The 22,445-nt window shown below is 43.0% G+C and overlaps 2 protein-coding genes across 8 annotated transcripts in view; both read right to left on the bottom strand.

Moving 5' to 3' along the window:
• Positions 1-10,872, bottom strand: part of TRIM37 (tripartite motif containing 37) — a 123,801-nt gene extending 112,929 nt beyond the window's left edge. For 2 of the 5 annotated variants that reach the window (XM_039477046.2, XM_074388083.1), the window contains exons 1-2: positions 10,425-10,872; positions 7,800-7,901 (exon numbers count right to left, since the gene is read on the bottom strand). In XM_039477046.2, the coding sequence (XP_039332980.2) occupies positions 7,800-7,901; positions 10,425-10,445 (123 nt within the window). In that variant the 5' untranslated portion in view covers positions 10,446-10,872. The remainder of the gene's footprint in view (positions 1-7,799; positions 7,902-10,424) is intronic. The other 3 variants (XM_074388085.1, XM_039477047.2, XM_074388082.1) reach the window with 2 other exon arrangements.
• A 3,041-nt stretch (positions 10,873-13,913) lies between these two features.
• SKA2 (spindle and kinetochore associated complex subunit 2) overlaps positions 13,914-22,445 on the bottom strand; it is a 33,205-nt gene continuing 24,673 nt past the window's right edge. Inside the window, exons 3-6 of one of the 3 annotated variants that reach the window (XR_012514512.1) lie at positions 21,425-21,601; positions 19,303-19,361; positions 15,539-16,394; positions 13,914-14,040 (exon numbers count right to left, since the gene is read on the bottom strand). Coding sequence is in view for 2 of the 3 variants with exons in the window: in XM_074388088.1 (XP_074244189.1) it covers positions 16,382-16,394; positions 19,303-19,361; positions 21,425-21,601 (249 nt within the window). In the remaining variant the exon portion in view is untranslated. Of the gene's footprint in view, positions 16,395-19,302; positions 19,362-21,424; positions 21,602-22,445 lie in introns of all 3 variants that reach the window. The other 2 variants (XM_074388088.1, XM_003929096.3) reach the window with 2 other exon arrangements.

The following is a 22,445-nucleotide window of genomic DNA, read 5'->3' as shown; positions in this document are numbered from 1 at the left end:
GTCATGTGTCACATAAAGATGGTTTGGTAAACAATGGACCTCATATACTACAGTAGTCTCATAAGATTAGAATGAAGCTGCCCCTACATTGGTATAACATCTTTTAATATCTTTAATATACCTTTTCCATGTTTATTTTATTTTTTTGAGACAAAGTCTCGCTGTCACCCAGGCTGGAGCGTAATGGCAGGATCTCAGCTCACTGCAACCTCCACCTCCCAGGTTCAAGTGATTCTCCTGCCTCAGCCTCCTCAGTAGCTGGGATTACAAGCCCATGTCACCATGACTGGCTTATTTTTTATATTTTTGGTAGAGACGGGGTTTCACCATGTTGGCAAGGCTGGTCTCAAGCTCCTGACCTCAAGTGATCTGCTGGCCGTTGCCTCCCAAAGTACTGGGACTACAGGCATGAGCCACCGCACCTGGCCTATTTATGTTTAAATACACAAATACTTACCACTGTGTTACAATTACCTAAAATATTCAGTATATGCTGTACAGGTTTGTAGCCCAGGATAGGCCATTCCACCTAGCCACAGGGCATAGGAGGCTATACGATCCAGGTTTCTGTCAATATACTCTAAGGTACTCAAACAACAAAAATGCCTAACAAACATTTTTCAGAACACATCCCTGTCACAATGCATAACTATATACATACAATGGAATGTTATTCAATGATAAAAAGGAATGAAGCTCTGATATAGGACACATGGATGAAACCTGAAAACCTTATGCTGGCCAGGCATGGTGGCTTACACCTGTAAATCTAATACTTTGGAAAGCAGAGGCGTGTGGATCACTTGAGTCCAGGAAATCAGACCAGTCTGGATGACATGGCAAAACCCTATCTCTACAGAAAATACAAAAGTCAGCCAGGCATGATGGCGTGCCTGTAGTCACAGCTACTCAGGAGGCTGAAGTTAGAGGATCACTCGAGCCTAGGAGGTGGAGGCTGCAGTGAGCAGAGACTGTGCCACTGCCCCTTCTACCTGGGCAACAGAGCAAGACCCTGTCTCAAAAAAAAAAAAAATTATGGTAAGTGAAATAAGCCAAACACAAAAGACAAATATTGCATGGTTCCACTTACATGAAATATCTAAAATAGGCAAATTCATGGAAACAAAAAGTAGATCAAAGGTTACCACGGACTAGGGGAAGGAGAAAATGGAGAGTTACGACTTAATGGGTACAGACTTTCCGTTTGGGGTGATAAAAAGTTTTGGAAATAGTAATATGGTTGTACAACATTATGAATGTAAAGACACTGAACTGTACACTTAAATATGGGTAAGATGGAAAATTTTATTTTATTTATTTTAGCACAAAAGGGCAGGGCAAAACTTTACCAAAGACAACATATGGATGGTAAATAACTCCTGGAAAAGATGCTAACCTCATTACTCAACAGAGAAATGCTAACTAAACAAGGAGATAACTCTGAGAATGGCTACAAACCCCTGAGAATGGCTAAAATTCACAAAATCGAACATACCAAGTGTTAGCATTAAAGTGGTGAAAATGGAACTCTCATACACTGGTGGTGAGAATGTAAATTATAAAAGTATTTTCCTTTTTTTTTTTTTTGAGATGGAGTTTTGTTCTTGTTGCCCAGGCTGGAGTGCAATGGCATGATCTCAGCTCACCGCAACCTGTGTTTCCCGGATTCAAGCGATTCTCCTGCCTCAGCCTCTGGAGTAGCTGAGATTAGAGGCATGCGCCACCACACCAGCTAATTTTGTATTTTTAGTAAAGACAGGTTTCTCCATGTTGGTCAAGCTGGTCTTGAACTCCTGATCTCAGGTGATCCGCCCACCTCAGCCTCCCAATCCTTTTTTTTTTTCCTTTAACTTTCATCTCTTTCCTCCCTGGGCAATCTGTCAATATGTTAAATACACATCTACCATATAATCCCTATCCATTCCATACCTATTTACCCAAGAGAAAAAGAAAGCTTCTGGTACACAAATGTTCGCAGCAATTTTCATTGTAATAGCAAAAATTGTAAGCATGCCATATGCCTACCAATAGATGAATACATAAACAAATTGTGGCACATACACACAATAAAATACTACTCAGCAATTAAAGGAATACTACTGATACATACAGTATTTTTGCGGAGTGAAAAAGTCAGATCCATAAAAGTACATACTGTATGATTTTCATTTGTGTAAAATTCCAGAACATGCAAGCTTATCAATTTTTTTATCTTTTTCATTCCTCTTATCTCTGAAGCAAACTTATCTATCATGACAGAAAGTAGATCAGTGGTTGCCTGAGAAACAAGGCAAGTAGAGAGAGGAATTACCAAGAGACACAAGAAAACTTTTGGAGATGACAGATACATTCACTAACTTGGCTACAGTTAGTATCACAAGAGTATACATATGTCAAAACTGTACACTTGTCCAGGTGCAGTGACTGACACCTGTAATCCCAGCACTTTGGGAGGCTGAGGCAGGTGGATCACCTGAGGTCAGGAGTTTGAGACCAGTCTGACCAACATGGTGAAACCCTGTCTCTACTAAAACTGCAAAATTAGCCAGGCATGGTGATGCATGCCTGTAATCCCAGCTACTTGGAATGCTGAGGCAGAAAAATCACTTGAACCTTGGAGTTGGAGGTTGCAGTAAGCCAAGACTGCATCATTGCACTCCAGGATGGGCAACAAGAGCAAAACTCCATCTCAAAAAACAAAAACTGTACACTTTAAATATGTGTAGTTTATTGTAGGTCAATTATACCTAATAAAAAAATGACTGGCAGCCGGGCATGGTGGCTCAAGCCTGTAATCCCAGCACTTTGGGAGGCTGAGGCGGGTGGATCACGAGGTCAAGAGATCAAGACCATCCTGGTCAACATGGTGAAACCCCGTCTCTACTAAAAAAGGTGCAAAAAATTAGCTGGGCATGGTGGCGCGTGCCCAGCTACTCCGGAGGCTGAGGCAGGAGAATTGCCTGAACCCAGGGGGCGGAGGTTGCGGTGAGCCGAGATTGCGCCATTGCACTCCAGCCTGGGTAACAAGAGCGAAACTCCATCTCAAAAAAACAACAACAAAAAAAAATGACTGGCTTGAAAATAAGTAGGCAGGCCATTAATATGTGCTGAATGAATGAACAAATGATCAGTGCATTCAGGAACCAAGACAACCCTAGAAAGAAAGGTCAGAACCAAATCTGGACAGTCTGAACACAAGGCTAACATTCTTGGGCTTTAACCATTATGTAATAAATTTCTGAGGCTTCTCGGAAGAAAAAACTGACATCAATGAAAAACATTAATATAGTAGCAGGACAGAAAATGGACTGGAGAAAAGAAAACACTCAAATTTTACAGATCAGATATAAAGTAATCATAATAATCTAAGCATGTGGAAACCAATGTTGATACCTCTCTATTAGGATGGTAAAGATAAAAATAGAAAGTTAACACAAATATAAGTGACACTGGGAAATAATAACTAACTGTACTTAAAAATCATTGGTTTGGCTAGGCATTGTGGCTCATGCCTGTAATCCCAGCACTTTGGGAGGTCAAGGTGGGTATATCAGTTGCGGTCAGGAGTTCGAGACCAGCCTGGACAACACAGTAAAACCTCATCTATACACACACACAAAAAAAAAATACAAAAGTTAGCTGGGCATGGTGGAGTGCACCTGTACTCCCAGCTACTCAAGAGGCTGAGGCAGGAGAATAGCTAGAACTTAGGAGGCAGAGGTGGCAGTGACCTGAGAACACACCACTGCACTTTAGCCTGGGCAACAGAACCAGACTCCAACTCAAAAAATTAAAAATTAAAAATTCATTGGTATAAAGTTTCCAGTTTGAATGACTGGCAGAACAGAACAAAAAGAATGAACTTAGAGTCGGTTTGAGAAGATGATAAGAAGGGATCTTGAACAAAGTTCAAGATGCTAGAAAGACAGTAAGACAAGACATCCAAAAGTCTGTGCTGAAGGAACAGATTTAGGAGCCATACACATCGAGATGATAGCTAAACCTGCTAAAGTAAATCAAATTTCCCAAAGTAGATGAATATTCCCAGACACCTCAGGAGAGAGAACAGCAACAAGATCTTAAGAAATTAAGAAGGCCGGGCGCGGTGGCTCAAGCCTGTAATCCCAGCACTTTGGGAGGCCGAGGTGGGTGGATCACAAGGTCCAGAGATCGAGACCAACCTGGTCAACATGGTGAAACCCCGTCTCTACTAAAAATACAAAAAATTAGCTGGGCATGGTGGCGCGTGCCTATAATACCAGCTACTCAGGAGGCTGAGGCAGAAGAATTGCCTGAACCCAGGAGGCGGAGGTTGCGGTGAGCCGAGATCGCGCCATTGCACTCCAGCCTGGGTAACAAGAGAGAAACTGCGTCTCAAAAAAAAAAAAAATTTAAGAAATAAGGGAGAGATCCAAGATGGCTGATCACTAGCAGCTCGGGATTGTAGCTCCCAGTGAAAGCACAAAGAACGAGAGGACGCCACACCTTCACATGAATTCTTGTTGCTCACGCACCAGGAGATTCCCAGTGGAGGAGCCTCACGGGTCGCCAGCGCGACTCTTGTGACCGGCGAGGCGGTTTTGCCAGTGCCTCGGAGCGTCTGTTCTTGGTGCAGAGTCAGAAAAGCACCATCAATCTTAACGCCGCTGATTTAGTCGGCGCAGTGGGTTGCTCAGATTTCGGCGTTCAGAATCAATAAGTTGGACGTCCACTCGGAAACCCAATTACAAAGATGGTAATTATAAAGACCACAGATGGATAAATCTACAACGAAGGGAAGAAAACAGCCAAAAAAGGCTGAGAATACCCAACAGAATGCCTCTCCCTCAGCAGGGGATCACAGTTCCTCATCAGCAACGAAACAAGGTCTGATGGAGAACGAGTGTGTTCCAATTACAGAAGCAGGCTTCAAAATGTGGATAATAGGAAACTTCTGGCCAGGCGCGGTGGCTCAAGCCTGTAATCCCAGCACTTTGGGAGGCCGAGGCGAGTGGATCACGAGGTCGAGAGATCAAGACCATCCTGGTCAACATGGTGAAACTCCATCTCTACTAAAAATACAAAACACTAGCTGGGCTTGGTGGCGCGTGCCTGTAATCCCAGCTACTCAGGAGGCTGAGGCAGGAGAATTGCCTGAGCCCAGGAGGCGGAGGTTGCGGTGAGCCGAGATTGCGCCATTGCACTCCAGCCTGGGTAACAAGAGCGAAACTCCGTCTCAAAAAAAAAAAAAAAAAGAAATTCCATTTGATCCAGCAATCCCATTACTGGGTCTATATCCAAACGACTATAATTGTTGTATTATAAAGACACATGCACATGTATGTTCACTGCAGCACTGTTTACCATAGCAAAGACTTGGCCAGGCGCAGTGGCTCAAGCCTGTAATCCCAGCACTTTGGGAGGCCGAGGCGGGTGGATCACGAGGTCAACAGATGGAGACCATCCTGGTCAACATGGTGAAACCCCGTCTCTACTAAAAATACTAAAAATCAGCTGGGCATGGTGGCACGTGCCTGTAGTCCCAGCTACTTAGGAGGCTGAGGGAGAATTGCTTGAACCCAGGAGGCGGAGGTTGCGGTGAGCCGAGATTGCGCCATTGCACTCCAGCCTGGGTTACAAGAGTGAAACTCCGTCTCAAAACAAACAAACAAACAAACAAAAAACAATAGCAAAGACTTGGAACCAACCCAAATGCCCATCGATGATAGACTCGACAAGGAAAATGTGGCACATATACATCATGGAATACTATGCAGCCATAAAAAACTATGAGTTTGTGTCCTTTGTAGGGACATGAATGAATCTGGAAACCATTCTCAGCAAACTGACACAAGAACAGAAAATCAAACACCACATGTTCTCACTCACAGGCGGGTGTTCAACATGAGAACACATGGACACAGAGAGGGGAGCATCACACACTGGGGTCTGTTGCCGGGGACTAAGGGAGGGACAGCAGGGGGAGGGAGGTTGGGGAGGGATAACATGGGGAGAAAAGCCAGATATAGGTGACGGGGGAGATGGAGGCAGCAAATTACATTGCCATGTATGTACCTATGCAACAATCCTGCATGATCTGCACATGTACCCCAGAACCTACAGTACAATAAAATATATATATATATATATAAAATAAAAAATAAATAAGCCCAGATCCTGACTCTACCACTTAATTAACTATAGTGATGGAGGCCAATTACTTCATTTCTCTAGCATCAGTTTCACTGTTTATAAAACATAGATAAGTGTTAATGTGTATTAGTAGCTTTAACAACTAAAATAACACCTTGCAAGTAGATATAGTATTTCATAACTTCTGAATTACTTTTCAGTTTATCTAAATTAATGCCATAACCATCCTGTGAAGCAAATCTTGTCTGAATTCTACAGTTGAGGAAACAAGGCTAAGAAAGATTGGATCTCTTAATTTTAGGAGTATGAGAACATCGTATTTAACTTGGTCTTCTGCACACGGTACAGTGATAAAGAAAAGGCTATAGAGGCAGTCTTACTGGGTTCAAATCCAGTACCACCAATTATGAGTTGTGTGACTAGAAAAAAATTATTTAAGTGCTACAGATGCCACTCTTGACAAAGGCATATCTAACTTCCTTAGGCAAGAATAAGGAAACAGATTTTTTTTTTTTGAGATGGAGTCGCACTGTTGTCAGGTTGGAGTGCAGTGGCCTGATCTCGGCTGACTGCAACCTCTGCCTACCAGGTACAAGCAATTCTTCTGCCTCAGCCTCCGGAGTAGCTGGGACTACAGGTACATGCCACCAAGCCCGGCTAATTTTTGCATTTTTAGTAGAGACAGGGCTTCACCATAAATGTCAGGCTGGTCTCAAACTCCTGACCTCAGGTGAGCCACCCTCCTCAGCCTCCCAAAATGCTGGGATCATAGGTGTGAGCCACCAAGCCCAGCCAAAACAGAAAGTTTGAGGTGAAGAGCATGTGACCTCTTTGATTTTCTCAGGAAAAGAAATAAATAATTGAAGAGGAATGTGAACAGGGCAGTTTTCAACTCTGCTCTGTAGATGTGGTACTGGACTCTGCCACGTACAACCAAAATCTTGGACCTCCTCATAATGGTTTGAGTTCACCTACATTCAAGTTTTTTTGTTTTTGTTGTGGTTGTTGTTTTTTCAGAGTCTCTTATGTTGCCCAGGCTGGAGCACAGTAGCATGACCTCAGCTCACTGTAACCTCTGCCTTCTGGGTTCAAGCGATTTTCCTGCCTCAGCCTCCTGGGTAGCTGGCATTACAAGCACACACCACCACACTGGGCTCAATTTTGTATTTTTAGTAGAGACAGGGTTTCACCATGTTGATCAGGCTGGTCTCGAACTTCTGACCTCATGATCCACCCACCTCAACCTCCCGAAGTGCTGGGATTACAGGTGTGAGCCACCTGACCAGCCAACATTCAAGTTTTAAAGCCACTAGATTATATTTATCTCCATGGTGTCTTTTAACTATAGGATTATCCACTTTTTCTCCATCTTACTCATCAAACACATAAAACTAGTCCTCTTCTGAGTCCCACAGCACTTTTTTAGTGCCTCTTTATGATCTCACACCACATTTTTGAATACAAACATTCTAAACTCCATTCCCTATTAGATTTAAGCTCCATCAAGGCAGGCAATTTGTCATTTATCTTAGCGTTCCTCAATCCCAGGCACAACACAAGTAAGCACTTTAAGGCAAAAAATGTAAAATAAAAAGATGAAGGAAACGGATAATCCTTACAATATATACTATATATACTAACAGCATGTAAAAAGAAACACAACTTACCCTAATACAGCTGAAACAACACAGCTTGGAGCAATGAGGACACAGGCGTGCATCCCGCAATTTCTCCATACAAATGAAACATCGGAAAACCTCAGCAATGCTCTGAAAACAGTAAAAGATGCAAGGTCCACCAGATTAGGCTAGTGAATCAAGTGTAAAAGGCAAGCTAAAAACAATTCACTTGGCATTTACATTTATTTTGGGTTGATACTATCTCAATTTTAATTATATTACATATCAGGATTTGATTGGTCAAGGTCCAAGTACCTGAAAATATCTGGAAAATATACTCTCGCTTTTTTAAGCTTCGTGATGATTCTCTTCTAAGGAAAATATATGAAATGCAAACACAGACTTATGCACAAAAACTTTTAATGAAGCAGTAATTATAATGGTAAGAATCTAGATACAGCCCAAATATTAAGTAAATTACATATAGATTACAGTCACTAGAAATAGTTCCTTCATTTAATGACACGAAAAAATGCCTATAATGTATAACAGCAAGAAAAAAGGGCCAGGTGTGGTGGCTCACACCTGTAATCCCAGCACTTTGGGAGGCTTAAGTGGGTGGACCACTTGAGGTCGGGAGTTCGAGAACAGCCTGGCCAATATGGTGAAACCCTGTCTCTACTAAAAATACAAAAATTAACTAATTTGAGCTACTCGGAAGGCTGAGGCAGGAGAATCATGTAAATCCAGGAGGCAGAGGTTGCAGTGAGCCGAAATTGTGCCCCTGCACTCCAGCCTGGGTGACAGAGCAAGACCGTCTCAAAAAAAAAAAAAAAGGAAAAAAGGGCAGACTATATGACTGAATACACAACATGAACTTTTTTTTTTTTTTAATTATACTTTAAGTTCTTGGGTACATGTGCAGAACCTGCAGGATTGTTGCATAGGTACACACATGCCATGGTGGTTTGCTGCCTCCATCCCCGCCATCAATCACCTACATCAGGCATTTCTCCCAATGTTATCCCTCCCCAACCTCCCCTGCCATCCCTCCCCTAGCCCCCCACCCAACAGACCCCAGTGTGTGTGTTCTCCTCCCTGTGTCCAACATGAACTTCTATCTGCAATTTCTCCAAAAGGTATAAACCGATTTTAAAATTTAGAGGAAAAAGAAGTTTAAAAAGACATCCTCTGAGCAAAAGTGTTAAAAACAAACAAACAAAAAACACAACAACAAAAAAAGCCACTTATCCTAATGGCAGTGCAATGTGACCCAGAGAAAAATGAATTCAGAATCCAGAAATCTGAATTTCTGCCCTGATGTTACAACCAACTAGTTACTTATTTGAACCTGAGATACCGACCCAATTGATGGTAGTTCAATGAGATCTTGGGAACAACAAAAATATATAAATAGAAGAAACAGTATTATCTTTGCAAGCCTCAGTTTAATCAATTTAGGAAGTAACTGAAAAGTTTTTAACAAGAAAAAAGATATAATTAAATGTACTGTTATTGTGAACTCCTAAAACCAAGATAAGTTTACAAACCTTTATAATACTTTACATGAGGAATTAGGGAGAAAATTACGCATGAACCTAATTTTTTTTTTTTTTTTTTTTTTTTTTTTGAGACGGAGCGTCACTCTGTCACCAGGCTGGAGTACAGTGGCGTGATCTCAGCTCACAGCAACCTTCACCTCCTGGGTTGAAGCGATTCTCCTGCCTCAGCCTCCCAAGTAGCTAGGGACGACAGGCGCATGCCACTGCATCCGGCTAATTTTTGTATTTTTAGTAGATGGGGTTTCACCATTGTTGGCCAGGATGGTCTCAATCTCTTGACCTCGTGATCCGCCCGCCTCAGCCTCCCAAAGTGCTGGGATTACCGGAGTGAGCCACCGCACCTAGCTAATGAAGCTAATCTTGACTCTGCAGGGCCAGAAGGGCACCTGGGAGATGTAGACTCTGTAATCTGCAACCGCGTGGATAAGACTACTGAATGATTAGTTTCAAGTGGATAACAGTTACCCCTTATTAAAAAGCAAGTGTTTCCTATTTCAGTATCTGAAAGGTTCAAACTTTGACAATGACCATATAATTATGTCCAACAAACAATCTTTTAAAATATATTCCTACCCTTCACTTACATATTCCAACTATTTTAACTCACAGCTTACGAGAATTAGTTATAAAAAGAGTTTGTTCTGGAAACTACACAGGAGAAAGTATTCTGTGCTGATTCAATCTACGAAGGGCAGAAGCATGCAAAATGTACCACGGAGAGGGAAAAAATATCCATTTGGAAAGAGATTTAGAGCAGATCAACAACTCGCAAGGACTGGTGATGAGTGGCAGGCTCCGTCCATCTGATGAATTTGCAGTTTTGCTCTACACAGGCTGTCGTTTGCAAATGCCCGGTGGGGATAAGTACCCGCGCCAAAACATCCTTGAAACCGCCAGAATATGCACCACCTGACTGCGGAACAGTGAGCACAGGACACCTGGAAGGCTGCAGAACGAGCACGGCGTCCTTGGTACTGGGCCAGCCCTCTCCGCAGCCGCAGGGGCGGGATAGGGGTGCCCTCCTGGAGGCAGGACACGGGCACCGCTCCCCGAATACAAACCGCCCGTCGGGTGGGGGTGGGGACTAACCACCACCCTCACAACCCCTCACCTCCACGCTCTGTTCATCCATTGCTTCCGGCTCTCTGCGGGGCCGTCGGCGACCCGCGGACTCCGTACTCTGCCCTCTTAGGCGCCGGCCCGAGGTCGCCAGATCAAATCACCGGGAAAAGCGCGGCACCCACGTCATGGGGCTCCGACAACCGCCCCGCCTGCGCGCCCCATCGCTTCGGGTCCGGCGTCGACTACCCCCATTTCGCCATTTTTACCAGCGCGCCCGCCCCGGGGCGCAGAGGTAGGGCGAGCGGCGGCCGCAGCTCCTTCCTCCCGGCTGAGCCGCCGGCCAGCAGCCGCTAGGGAACGTCGGCCCACGTGACGCGGCCGCGCGAGTGTGGAACTGCCGCTGGAGTTGGGCGAAGATGGCGCTACAGAGAATTAGCAAACACCAACGGTAACCAGGGCAGCTGGGGGTGCGGCGGAGGGGAAGGCGCGAAGCGCATGCGCCCAGGACGCTGCGGGAGGGGAGGAGCGGAGAGGGTTCGCGTAGTTCCCGCGTTGCGGGACGCACACGAGACTTGGCGGTTAGCTGCCGCGTGCTGCGTGCCTCCGGTCCCAGCCGGCGCCGGCGGCCTGAGCGCGGGGTTCCGCTACGCCACGCCCACCTCGGCGGAGGGCGGGGCCCCACGGCTCTCGAAATTGCGCGCCAAAGACCGAGCTAGGTGTTCCGACTCTGAGATTCTCGGGGGGAGCCCGGGCCGTCCGCATTTTCACCCACCACTGTGGGATTCGGCAGCAGGTGGTCCGTGAACCCGACTTTTGAGAAACCCTGCTGCAGAGGGTTCGTAGTTAGTTGTTCTCTCGAATAAAGAGTCTAAGGTTTGAGGCCGGGCGCGGTGGCTCAAGCCTGTAATCCCAGCACTTTGGGAGGCCGAGGCGGGTGGATCACGAGGTCAAGAGATCGAGACCATCCTGGTCAAAGTGGTGAAACCCCGTCTCTACTAAAAATACAAAAAAAAATTAGCTGGGCATGGTGGCGCGTGCCTGTAATCCAGCTACTCAGGAGGCTGAGGCAGGAGAATTGGCTGAACCCAGGAGGCGGAGGTTGCGGTGAGCCGAGATCGCGCCATTGCACTCCAGCCTGGGTAACAGGACTGAAACTCTGTCTCAAAAAAAAAAAAAAAACAGCCTTAAGGTTTGTAGGATTTGCGTTCTACCTACCAAGGCAAATGAAATTAGAAAGCTCCAGACTGTGAAGCCTGGAGAGGTGTCATTTCTCATTTCGGTGTTGAGAGGACCACACACTGACGGCTTCATTCCCACACCTCACCCTTTATTCTTGCCGCCTTAGTTGCCGTCGTGGGACTACTGAAAGGGCAAAGGGTATCAGCGATATTCATTTTCCCATAAAAAGGATCTGTCTTCTACAGTTACCTTCCAGAAGAAATGTGTAAAGTTTGCAAGAATTGAAAAGGTGCCTGAGTCAAAGAGGGCACATCAAATTCATAATTTGAATTTAATTTTTCCTGTATTTATTGCAAACAAATAATTATACCTAACCGACCTAGAGTGCTCATATAGAGAATCACCAATATTTAGAAATACGTCCTTGAATATCAGGCATTTAGGCTTATAGGTGATGGACAGCAACAATTTTCTTTTTAACTACTTGAGTCATGAACAAGATTAAAATTTAGAGAGATTAATCTGAGGGCCGGGCACTGTGGCTCACGCCTGTAATCCCAGCACTTTGAGAGGCCTAAGCGGGCAGATCGCCTAAGGTCGGGAGTTGGAGACCAGCCTGACCAACATGGAGAAACCCCATCTCTACTAAAAATACAAAAAATTAGCCAGGGGTGGTGGTGTATGCCTGTAATCCCAGCTACTTGGAGGCTGAGGCAGGAGAATAGCTTGAACTTGGGAGATGGAGGTTGTGGTAGCCAAGATGGTGCCATCGCTTGCACTCCAGCCTCAGCAACAGAGCCAGATCCTGTCTCCAAAAAAAAAATAAGGTATATCCCTATAATAAATTACATCTGTTAAAAGTAAGAGATGTGAGCCGGGCACGGTGGCTCAAGCCTGTAATCCCAGCACTTTGGGAGGCCGAGGCGGGTGGATCACGAGGTCGAGAGATCGAGACCATCCTGGTCAACATGGTGAAACCCCGTCTCTACGAAAAATACAAAAAATTAGCTGGGCATGGTGGCGCGTCAGGAGGCTGAGGCAGGAGAATTGCCTGAACCCAGGAAGGGGAGGTTGCAGTGAGCCGAGATCCTGCCATTGCACTCCAGCCTGGGTAACAAGAGCGAAACTCTGTCTCAAAAAAAAAAAAAAGGAAAATTAGAATTGAAGAGCGGGCATAGTGATTCATGCATCCCAGTACTGTGGGAAGCTGAGGCTGGCAGATCTCTTGATTCCAGGAGTTGGAGGCCATCCTGGACAACATGATGAAACCCAGTCTCTACAAAATATACAAAAATTAGGTAGGGTTGGTAGCAATACACCTGTGGTCCCAGCAGGTACTTGGGAGGCTAAGGCCAGAGGATTGCTTGAGCCCTAGAGGCTGCAGTGAGCCATGATAGCACCACTGCACTCTAGCCTGGGTGACAGAGCAAGAACCTGTCTCAAATAAAACAATGAATGAAAATAAAATCTAAGTACAGCGCCAGTATAAGGTACACTATCAACTACTTTTGTTGAAAATTGTTTAATTTATATACATGTAGAAATGCCTTTAGAAATTGCTTGCAGATTACCTCAAGAATTGATATGTCTGTGATTTTTAAATTCTGAAACATGTATTATCTATAACTTAAGACATAAAAACACTATAATCACATAGGAGAAAACAATCCAGATAAGAAAGAACAGATCTGACTGGGCGCTGTGGCTCACACCTATAATCCCATCTCTTAGGGAGGCAGAGGTGGGAGGATAGCTTGAACCCAGGTGGGAGGATAGCTTGACCTGCCTGGGCAATATAGTGAGACCCCATTCTCCACAAAAAGAAAAAACAAACAATAAAAGGACACACACACACACAAAAGATCTGGCCGCGTGTGGTGGCTCACGCCTGTAATCCAAGCACTTTGGAGGCCAAGGCGGGCGGATCACCTGAGGTCGGGAGTTCAAGACCAGCCTGACCAACATAGTGAAACCCCGTCCTAAAAAAAGAAAAAAAAAGGGCCGGGCGCCGTGGCTCAAGCCTGTAATCCCAGCACTTTAGGAGGCCGAGGCAGGTGGCTCATGAGGTCGAGAGATCGAGACCATCCTGGTCAACATGGTGAAACCCCGTCTCTACTAAAAATACAAAAAATTAGCTGGGCATGGTGGCACGTGCCTGTAATCCCAACTGCTCGGGAGGCTGAGGCAGGAGAATTGGCTGAACCCAGGAGGCGGAGGTTGCGGTGAGCCGAGATCGCGCCATTGCACTCCAGCCTGGGTAACAAGAGCGAAACTCCGTCTCAAAAAAAAAAAAAAAAAGATCTTAATTAAGGAGGCATGAAGATGGTATGGATGGTATGGAGGTTGTATACTATGATCATTTCAGAGACAGAATTGTAGGTTTTATTGACTAAGAAGATAAAGGGACGCAAATTAGTTATACAGGTTTTAATTCCAGACAACAGAATATCCAGGCTATTAACAATAAAATCATCCTCAGGATTCATCTGGAAAAGAAATAAGAAAAATAAATAAATAAATAAAATCAGTAAGTATTCTGGACATGTTCAGTTTCAATATTCAGGTAGGGGATTTTATTGGAAATATGGATCTAGAGCTAATGGAAGAAGTTAAATTTAGGAGCCATTCACAAAGAGGCTTGAGAAACATGAAAATGTATTGAGAAGTGCATAGAAAACAATGTTAAGAGGGCTGTGCATAGAGAATAACATTTGGAAGATAACTGAAGGAAATCACAGAAGAAAAATAGTACAATCTAATTTTTCTCCCTAACTGAAAGCAAAACCACTTTTAATACTATTGTAATAAGTATTACGACCTCTTCATGATACCATTTTTTCAATCCCAACAATGATCATCACATCCCAAAGCCATCTCATGACAAGAGCTTTCTAAACACTAATTGCCTGAACACTGAAGAAAATTAATATGATACTAAGGTGTAACTTATTTCTCTGAAATTAAAAAAAGGGAGGCTTTCTGTTCTTGAAATATTCAAACTAGTATTAAACCTTTTTTTTTTTTTTTTTTTTTTTTTTGAGACGGAGTTTCGCTCTTGTTACCCAGGCTGGAGTGCAATGGCGCGATCTCGGCTCACCGCAACCTCCGCCTCCTGGGTTCAGGCAATTCTCCTGCCTCAGCCTCCTGAGTAGCTGGGATTACAGGCACGCGCCACCATGCCCAGCTAATTTTTTGTATTTTTAGTAGAGACGGGGTTTCACCATGTCGACCAGGATGGTCTTGAACTCTCGACCTCGTGATCCACCCGCCTCGGCCTCCCAAAGTGCTGGGATTACAGGCTTGAGCCACCGCGCCCGGCGAAATATTCAAACTAGAAAGGACAATTTTAACTGAAGCTGTTCTCACAATCCTGTTTTTCAGCTATTGTAAGTTTGTTAATGGACAAACATGCTCATAACTTAAATTTTTAAATTATGTAAAAGTATAATTCTGTAACCTGCAGAACATCTGATGCATTTTTCCTAGTCTTTTCAATCCTTATTTCTTATTATATGTATGTCATATCATTTATTGAAGGCTTACTAAATACCGAACCCTGTATTAAAACACTTTATTATCTTGTCCTTCCAAACATCCTGACACTCAGAAGTTAAGTGATCTGCACAGAGTCATAGCTAGAATTTAAAACCTGCTACTTACATCTCAGGTATGACTCCAAAGCCCAATCTTCACTATAAAACTGCAGTATCTGCTTCCCCTCTTCCCCACTTAGCATAGTTTCAGCATCTCCCAGAACATTAACAGTAATAATTTATTGGCAACTTGACCTCTTATTGTATACATACAACATGATTTATTTTCCTATTTACCTAGTACTAGCCAAATATGCATGTATATTGCCATTGTGAACAAACCTGTGATTAACATCTTTGTATCAAGATCTGCCTCTACTTTGAACAGTTTCCTCATTGCCAATAGTAATTTTTAAATAAACAGGGAAATGGACACATACACATAACACACCTAAAACTGGCAAGTAGCAGGTAAGTGCTCTTCTAATTTCAGTTTCTTAGCTTTCATGTAGAATGAACAATTACAGTAATAAAGGCTAAAAGAAAACAAAAGCGTTACTGAAATACAACAGGGACAGTCTAAAGCAACATGAAAAAGCAAGTTCATGCTGCTCAACATTAGCAGGCAAGGTAAATAGAGAAAAAAAAAATACACAAAAGTGGCTATCACAGAAAAGCCAGCTTATTACTTTAGATTTTGTGGGAGACTACAGGTCACATAAAAGCAGTCTTAACAATAATGTGACCACATATGCAATCAACATTTACAAAATGAAATTAGATATAATGTATAATACAAATATTTTTGCCTATACTTTAATTTCCAAAGCATGGAATTCACATAAAATGACTGAAATGTACATAAACATTCTTTTATGATAGACTAGAACGTCTACGTTATCATGACTTAGAAAAAGAAAACAGATGCAAAATAGTGTTGAGACTTTCTTGCCTGAAATTACAAGATGAAGTGTGTATATGTGTGTGTGCACGCTCATGTGCACATATATTTAAATCCTTTTATTCTCATTTGATCCTTTTGGCTGAACTTTATTCATATATTATCTGCCCTTTTTCTTTTAGCTCCTTTCATGAAAGGCATCATTATTCAGTCATCGAAGCCAAGCCTCCTTCACCAGCCCCCAACCTCTAGACATCAAGTGTTAACAAGACATCTTCCTAAATTTATCTGGAATTGAGCTCTTCTCTGTTAGAGTTTCCTTTCCAAGTCCATTTCTTCAAAAATCTGGCATGTGAGATTTTAATTGGTCTGCCACAGTTTTCTCTTCATCAGTCAATGGTGACAGCTAGAAAATAAACAATAAAATCTTTATTTCAAAAATCTTCAAAGACTGTTAAATCAGTTTACTTAACTTCTGCACTGTCACACTAATAAATGTTTCCATAAGCTTATACTTTATATGTAATCACAGATTTAGAAAGACAAGGAGAAAAACAGATATTTGGCTATTTATATACAGGTCCTGTGATATTTGAGCTCTAAAGAACTTGCAGTTAAGTTGAAGAAACAAGACCAAGAAATCAAACAATTTAAGGATTATAGCAGAACCAAAGAAGTCATGTCTGGATGCCATATTCTAAAAGTACGGTTGGCTGGGTGCGGTGGCTCACGCCTGTAATCCCAGCACTTTGGGAGGCCAAGGCAGGTGGATCACGAGGTCAAGAGATGGAGACCATCCTGTCCAACATGGTGAAACCCATAAAAATGCAGAATTAGGCCAGGCGCGATGGCTCAATCCTGTAATTCCAGCACTTTGGGAGGCCGAGACGGGTGTATCACCTGAGGTCAGGAGTTTAAGACCAATCTGGCCAAGATGGTAAAACCCCATCTGTACTAAAAATACTAAAATTAGCCGAGCATGGTAGTGCGTGCCTGTAATCCCAGCTACTCAGGAGGCTGAGGCAGGAGAATCGCCTGAACCCAGGAGGCGGAGGCTGCAGTGAGCCGAGATCGCGCCACTGCACTCCAGCCTGGGTGACAGAGCAAGACTCCATCTCAAAAAATTAAGAAAGAGGCTGGGTGCAGTGGCCCACACCTGTAATCTCAGCACTTTGGGAGGCCAAGGCAGGTGGACCACCTGAGGTCAGCAGTTTGACCAGCCTGACCAACATGGTGAAACTTCATCTCTACTAAAAATACAAAAAATTAGCTGGGCATGGTGGCAGGTGCCCGTAATCCTACTCAGGAGGCTGAGGCAGGAGTATTGCTTGAACCTGGGAGGTGGAGGTTGCAGTGAGCCGAGATTACACCATTATCCTCCAGCCTGGGTGACAAGAGCAAAACTGTCTCAAAAGAAAAAAAAGAAAGAAAAAGAAGGCTGGGTGCGGTGGCTCACACTGTAATCCCAGCACTCTGGGAGGTCAAGTCAGGCGGATCACCTGAGGTCCAGCCTGACCAACATGGAGAAACCCTGTTTCTACTAAAAATGCAAAATTAGCCAGGCATGGTAGCACATGCCTATAATCCCAGCTACTCGGGAAACTGAGACAGGAGAATCACTTGAACCCAGAGGCAGGGGTTGCAGTTAGCCAAGATCGTGCCATTGCACTCCAGCCTGGTCAACAAGAGTGAAATTGTGTCTCAAAAGAAAAGAAAAGAAAAAAATATATATCATTGCACAGTAACTTCAGAAAAAGGAAAGACTTCAGGAACGGCTTATTCAGCAGTTTAACAATGTAAGGACTCAGTTTTTTGCATCTCACAGCTCTAATATCTTGGGTGCCTTTACCCTCAAGCTGACAGCAAATGGCTTTAGCAGTGCTAGGTCACACAACTCTACACAATGTTCAGAAGAAGAAAAAATCTTTCTCTTCTCAGTGTTCTCTCAGCAGTGAGTAGTCTTCCTAGTTACCTACTTCCAGGCTTTCCTTCCTCACATGTAATTTGGGTTACAAACCCATTCCTGAACCACTGTTAGTTAAAACAGAAAGTCTATTCCCCATGCCAATCAGATGTACTCCAGGAGCTGAGGATGGGGCCAGATTCATCTCAGACATGACACATATCTCAAGAAAGTCAGTATAGTCATGTGTCACTTAATGACAGGAATATGCTCTGAGAAATGCATTGTTAGACAATTTCATCCTGTGAACATCACAGAGGGTACTTTCACAATCAGAGACGGTATATATATATATACACCTAGGCTATATGGTTTAGCTTACTGCTCCTGGACTACAAATCTCAACAGCATGTTGCTGTACTAAATACTGTAGGCAATGGTAACACAATAGTATTTTTTTTTTTTTGAGACAGAGTCACCAAGCACCAGGCTGGAGTGCAGTAGCACGATCTCGGCTCACTGCAATCTCCACCTCGTGGGTTCAAGCAATTCTCCTGCCTCAGCCTCCCGAGTAGCTGGGACTACAGGCGCATGCCCGACCAACATGGCAAAACCCCATCTCTACTAAAAAAAAAAAAAAACAGAATAGTATTTTTATAGCTAAACATCTGAACATAGAGTACAGTAAAAAATACAGTATTATAATCTAGGACTACTGTCATATATGCAATCTACTATCATATATGCAATCTACTGTTGACCAAAACATCATCATGCATTCCATGTCTATACACTGGTAGGCAGGAAAGAAGAACAGATGCTGAGAAAGAAAAACAGCCAACAGCATCCACCAAAAGCTAAAGAAGGGAGGCTGAAGGGAAGTTGTAAGAGACTTACACAGAGCACCAACAAACAGGCTGGCTGAAACAAAGTGTTATATGAGGAATTAATAGAAGGTACAACCTGAAGAATCAAGTAGTTACAAATCTGCCAATTATATAGGTCATCTCTAGAGAGACTGCCAAATCTAGAACACCCCAGACCTACAGAATCAGAATCTCTAGGGCAGCACTGTCCAATAAAACTTTCCATGATGCTGGAAATATTCTATATCGGCACTGTCCAATGAGTAGGTGAAGAAGTTAATGTTCACTTTTATTTAACTACCTGAAATTTAAATTTCCTTTTTTTCTTTGAGATGGAGTTTTGCTCTTGTGACCAGCTGGAGTGCAATGGTGTGATCTTGGCTCACTGCAACCTCCACCTCCTGGGTTCAAGAGATTCTCCTCCCTCAGCCTCCCGAGTATCTGGGCCTACAGGTGCCCACCACCACAACCAGCTAATTCTTTGTATTTTTTTAGTAGAAATGGGGGTTTCACCATGTTGGCCACAGTGGTCCCAAAATACTGACCTCAGGTGATCCATCCACGTCGGCCTCCCAAAATACAGGCATGAGCCACTGTACCCAGCCTAAATTTAAATTTATATAGCCACATTAGTTTATGTAAATAGGAAAGCCAAGCTCTAGAAGAGCCACAAAACCCATATAATTGTGATATGCAGTTGGTTCCACGGATCAAACCAACATTTGCCCAACATATTCACAAGGACAAAATGAAAAACAATCATGTCTTACTACAACCCAAACAGTCACAGGATTTCCTTCTTCTATCTCAAAGAAAGGAAATGTTATTCTGACAAGACTTGGTTTTTTCATTTTCTTTTTGTTTTAGAGACAGGGTCTCATTCTGTCACCTCGGCTGGAGTACAGTGGTGTGGTCATAACTCACTGCAGCCTCTAACTCCTGGGCTCAAGCAATCATCCCACCTCAGCCTCCCAAGTAGCTGCGACTACAGTTGCACACCACCACACCCAGCTGTAAGACTTGTTTGTTCTCAATGAATCCATGTTACTCCTTGTTATTGCTACAAAAGCATTCAGACCATCTGTTTAATAAATTCTCAAAGACTTTTTCCAGAAATTAAGGTCAAGTTAACCAGTCTAAAGTTTGTAGAAATTTTTCTTCTTTATCACACATATTTTGGAAGATCACAGAACATCACATATTCTACTTTTAATGCCTTTTTAATCTTCTATTTATTGTTATATTTGTTTTGGGGGGTTGTTTGTTTTGCTATTTTTTGTTTGGGTGTAAGTTTAGTCCCTTTATTCTTTCAATGAGATCACTTTTATAATTGAGCATATTTAAACCTCAGTGTTGGCCAGGCATGGTGGCTCATGCCTGTAATCCCAGCACTTTGAGAGGCCAAGACAGGTGAATCACTTGAGGTCAGGCGTTCCAGACCAACAGAGTGAAACCCCATCTCTACAAAGAATACAAAAAAAATTAGCTGTGCATAGTGGCATATGCCTATAGTCCCAGCTACTCAGGAAGCTGAGGCCGGAGAATTGCTTGAACCGGGGAGGTGGAGGTACATATAATAAAGAATGTGTGATTTCAGACTATTTATAAAAGCTTATCATATACATAATTTTTTTGCATTTAATTTACTAGCATGTGACACCACCCTTACTGTTTTAAATTCTATCTCTACGTTACCTCTACTCCCTGTTTAATTGCCCTTCCTTCCTCTACCATTCATCTCCTTGTGACATAACAGATACAACTAAGGTATCATTTTATAGTTGGTTTTTTTTTTTTTTTGTGAGACGGAGTTTCGCTCTTGTTACCCAGGCTGGAGTGCAATGGCGCGATCTCGGCTCACTGCAACCTCCACCTCCTGGGTTCAGGCAATTCTCCTGCCTCAGCCTCCTGAGTAGCTGGGATTACAGGCACGTGTCACCATGCCCAGCTACTTTATTGTATTTTTAGCAGAGAGGGGTTTCACCATGTTGACCAGGATGGTCTCGATCTCTTGACCTCGTGATCCACCTGCCTCGGCCTCCCAAAGTGCTGGGATTACAGGCTTGAGCCACCGCGCCCGGCCTCATTTTATAGTTCTAACCAGACATTATTCTATTTTTTCGCCTCCATTTGCAATATAAAGAATTCTTGATCAAACTGACCTGGGTAATTACCTTTCTGATTTACTCTAGCTACAAACCCATAATTCAAAGTATCTTAAGGCAAAATTTAGTGCAGAGTTGGCAAATAAATTCTACATATGCAGCTGTTCCTCCTTTCTATGCTTATGGCAGATAGTACTATTTTCTGCCATGCCCAGACACAGCTCCTTAATGCAGATTCTAAGCAACCATTTTCCAGACATCTGAGTCTCACTACCACTTACAGAAACCAGCCAAGCTGCTAGATTTAATAAGTATTACCAAGTTTTCTGCCATGGTTACATAATCCAAGACGGCACACTTCTTTATTAACCATGTCAAGTCCAAATGCTTATTTTTAAATAAATAGAAATAAGAGCTATTATACTTCAGGGTATCAAGAAAATCTTTTAATAGTTCAAACTGACTGCCGAGTTTCAAAATTTAAGTTACAGCAGGTTTATTTTTCAAAACAACACTTAGAGCTAAAGCTATACAAATCTAACCTGTCAACTGAAAGCATTACCTCCAGGTCTGTTTGCTTTTGTAGGTTTTGTATCACATTCATAGTCTTATTCACAGTTGCACAAATGCGGCTCTTAGTCTCTTTCTGCTCAACAACAACTGGTTTAAAGCGTGCATATAAAGTTTGATATCGAGACTTTATCGCTGACAATTCCTTTAAGAGTGTAACTGGATTTTTCTGTGTCAGGAAAAAAAGTTAGCATGTATTAAATTACGGAAATGAAAGATTAAGCTTCTTTTTAGGAATTAAAATAATGTACATACAATACATTCTACCATCCATTTAATTGAACACTGTTGAGTAGTTAATTATGCAGCCACGTGACATCAGAAGGGAGGTGGAGAAGAGAGAAAAGTATAAGACCCAGATCTTATTCTCAAGGAATTTATAGCCTAGGTACAGAAATAAACCACCAAAAAAATCAGCAATATTAAACAGAAAATAAGGTTATCTTAGATATATAACATTTGATGCACAGTCCACAATAATTAATTATACAATATTTCTAAAATATAATTCTAAATGCTATTCAGAAGAAGATTAAAGGCACTATTTGGACTTGTTCTTAAAGAATAAGACAACTTGAAACTACTTATAAAATACTTTTCTTTTTTTTTTTTGAGACTGAATTTCGCTCTTGTTGCCCAGGCTGGAGTGCAATGGCGCAATCTTGCAATCTTGGCTCACCGAAACCTCCACCTCCCGGGTTCAAGCGATTCTCCTGCCTCAGCCTCCTGAGTAGCTGGGATTACAGGTGCCCACCATCACACCCGGTTAATTTTATATTTTTAGTAGAGGCAGGTTTCTCCACGTTGATCAGGCTGGTCTTGAATTCCCGACTTCAGGTGATCCACCCGCCTCAGCCTCCCAAAGTGCTGGGATTACAGGCGTGAGCTATCATGCTACCAAGTGCCCAGCTCTTTTTTGTTGAGATGGAGTCTTGCTCTGTCACTCAGACTGGAGTGCAATGGTGTGATCTTGCCTCACTGCAACCTTCACCTCCTGGGTTCAAGCAATTCTC

This window comes from Saimiri boliviensis, chromosome 17 (genome assembly GCF_048565385.1).
Source record: "Saimiri boliviensis isolate mSaiBol1 chromosome 17, mSaiBol1.pri, whole genome shotgun sequence".
Classification (NCBI taxonomy): domain Eukaryota; kingdom Metazoa; phylum Chordata; class Mammalia; order Primates; family Cebidae; genus Saimiri; species Saimiri boliviensis.
The sequence above is the reverse complement of the archived record's forward strand: the minus strand, read 5'-3'. Positions and strand labels throughout refer to the sequence as shown.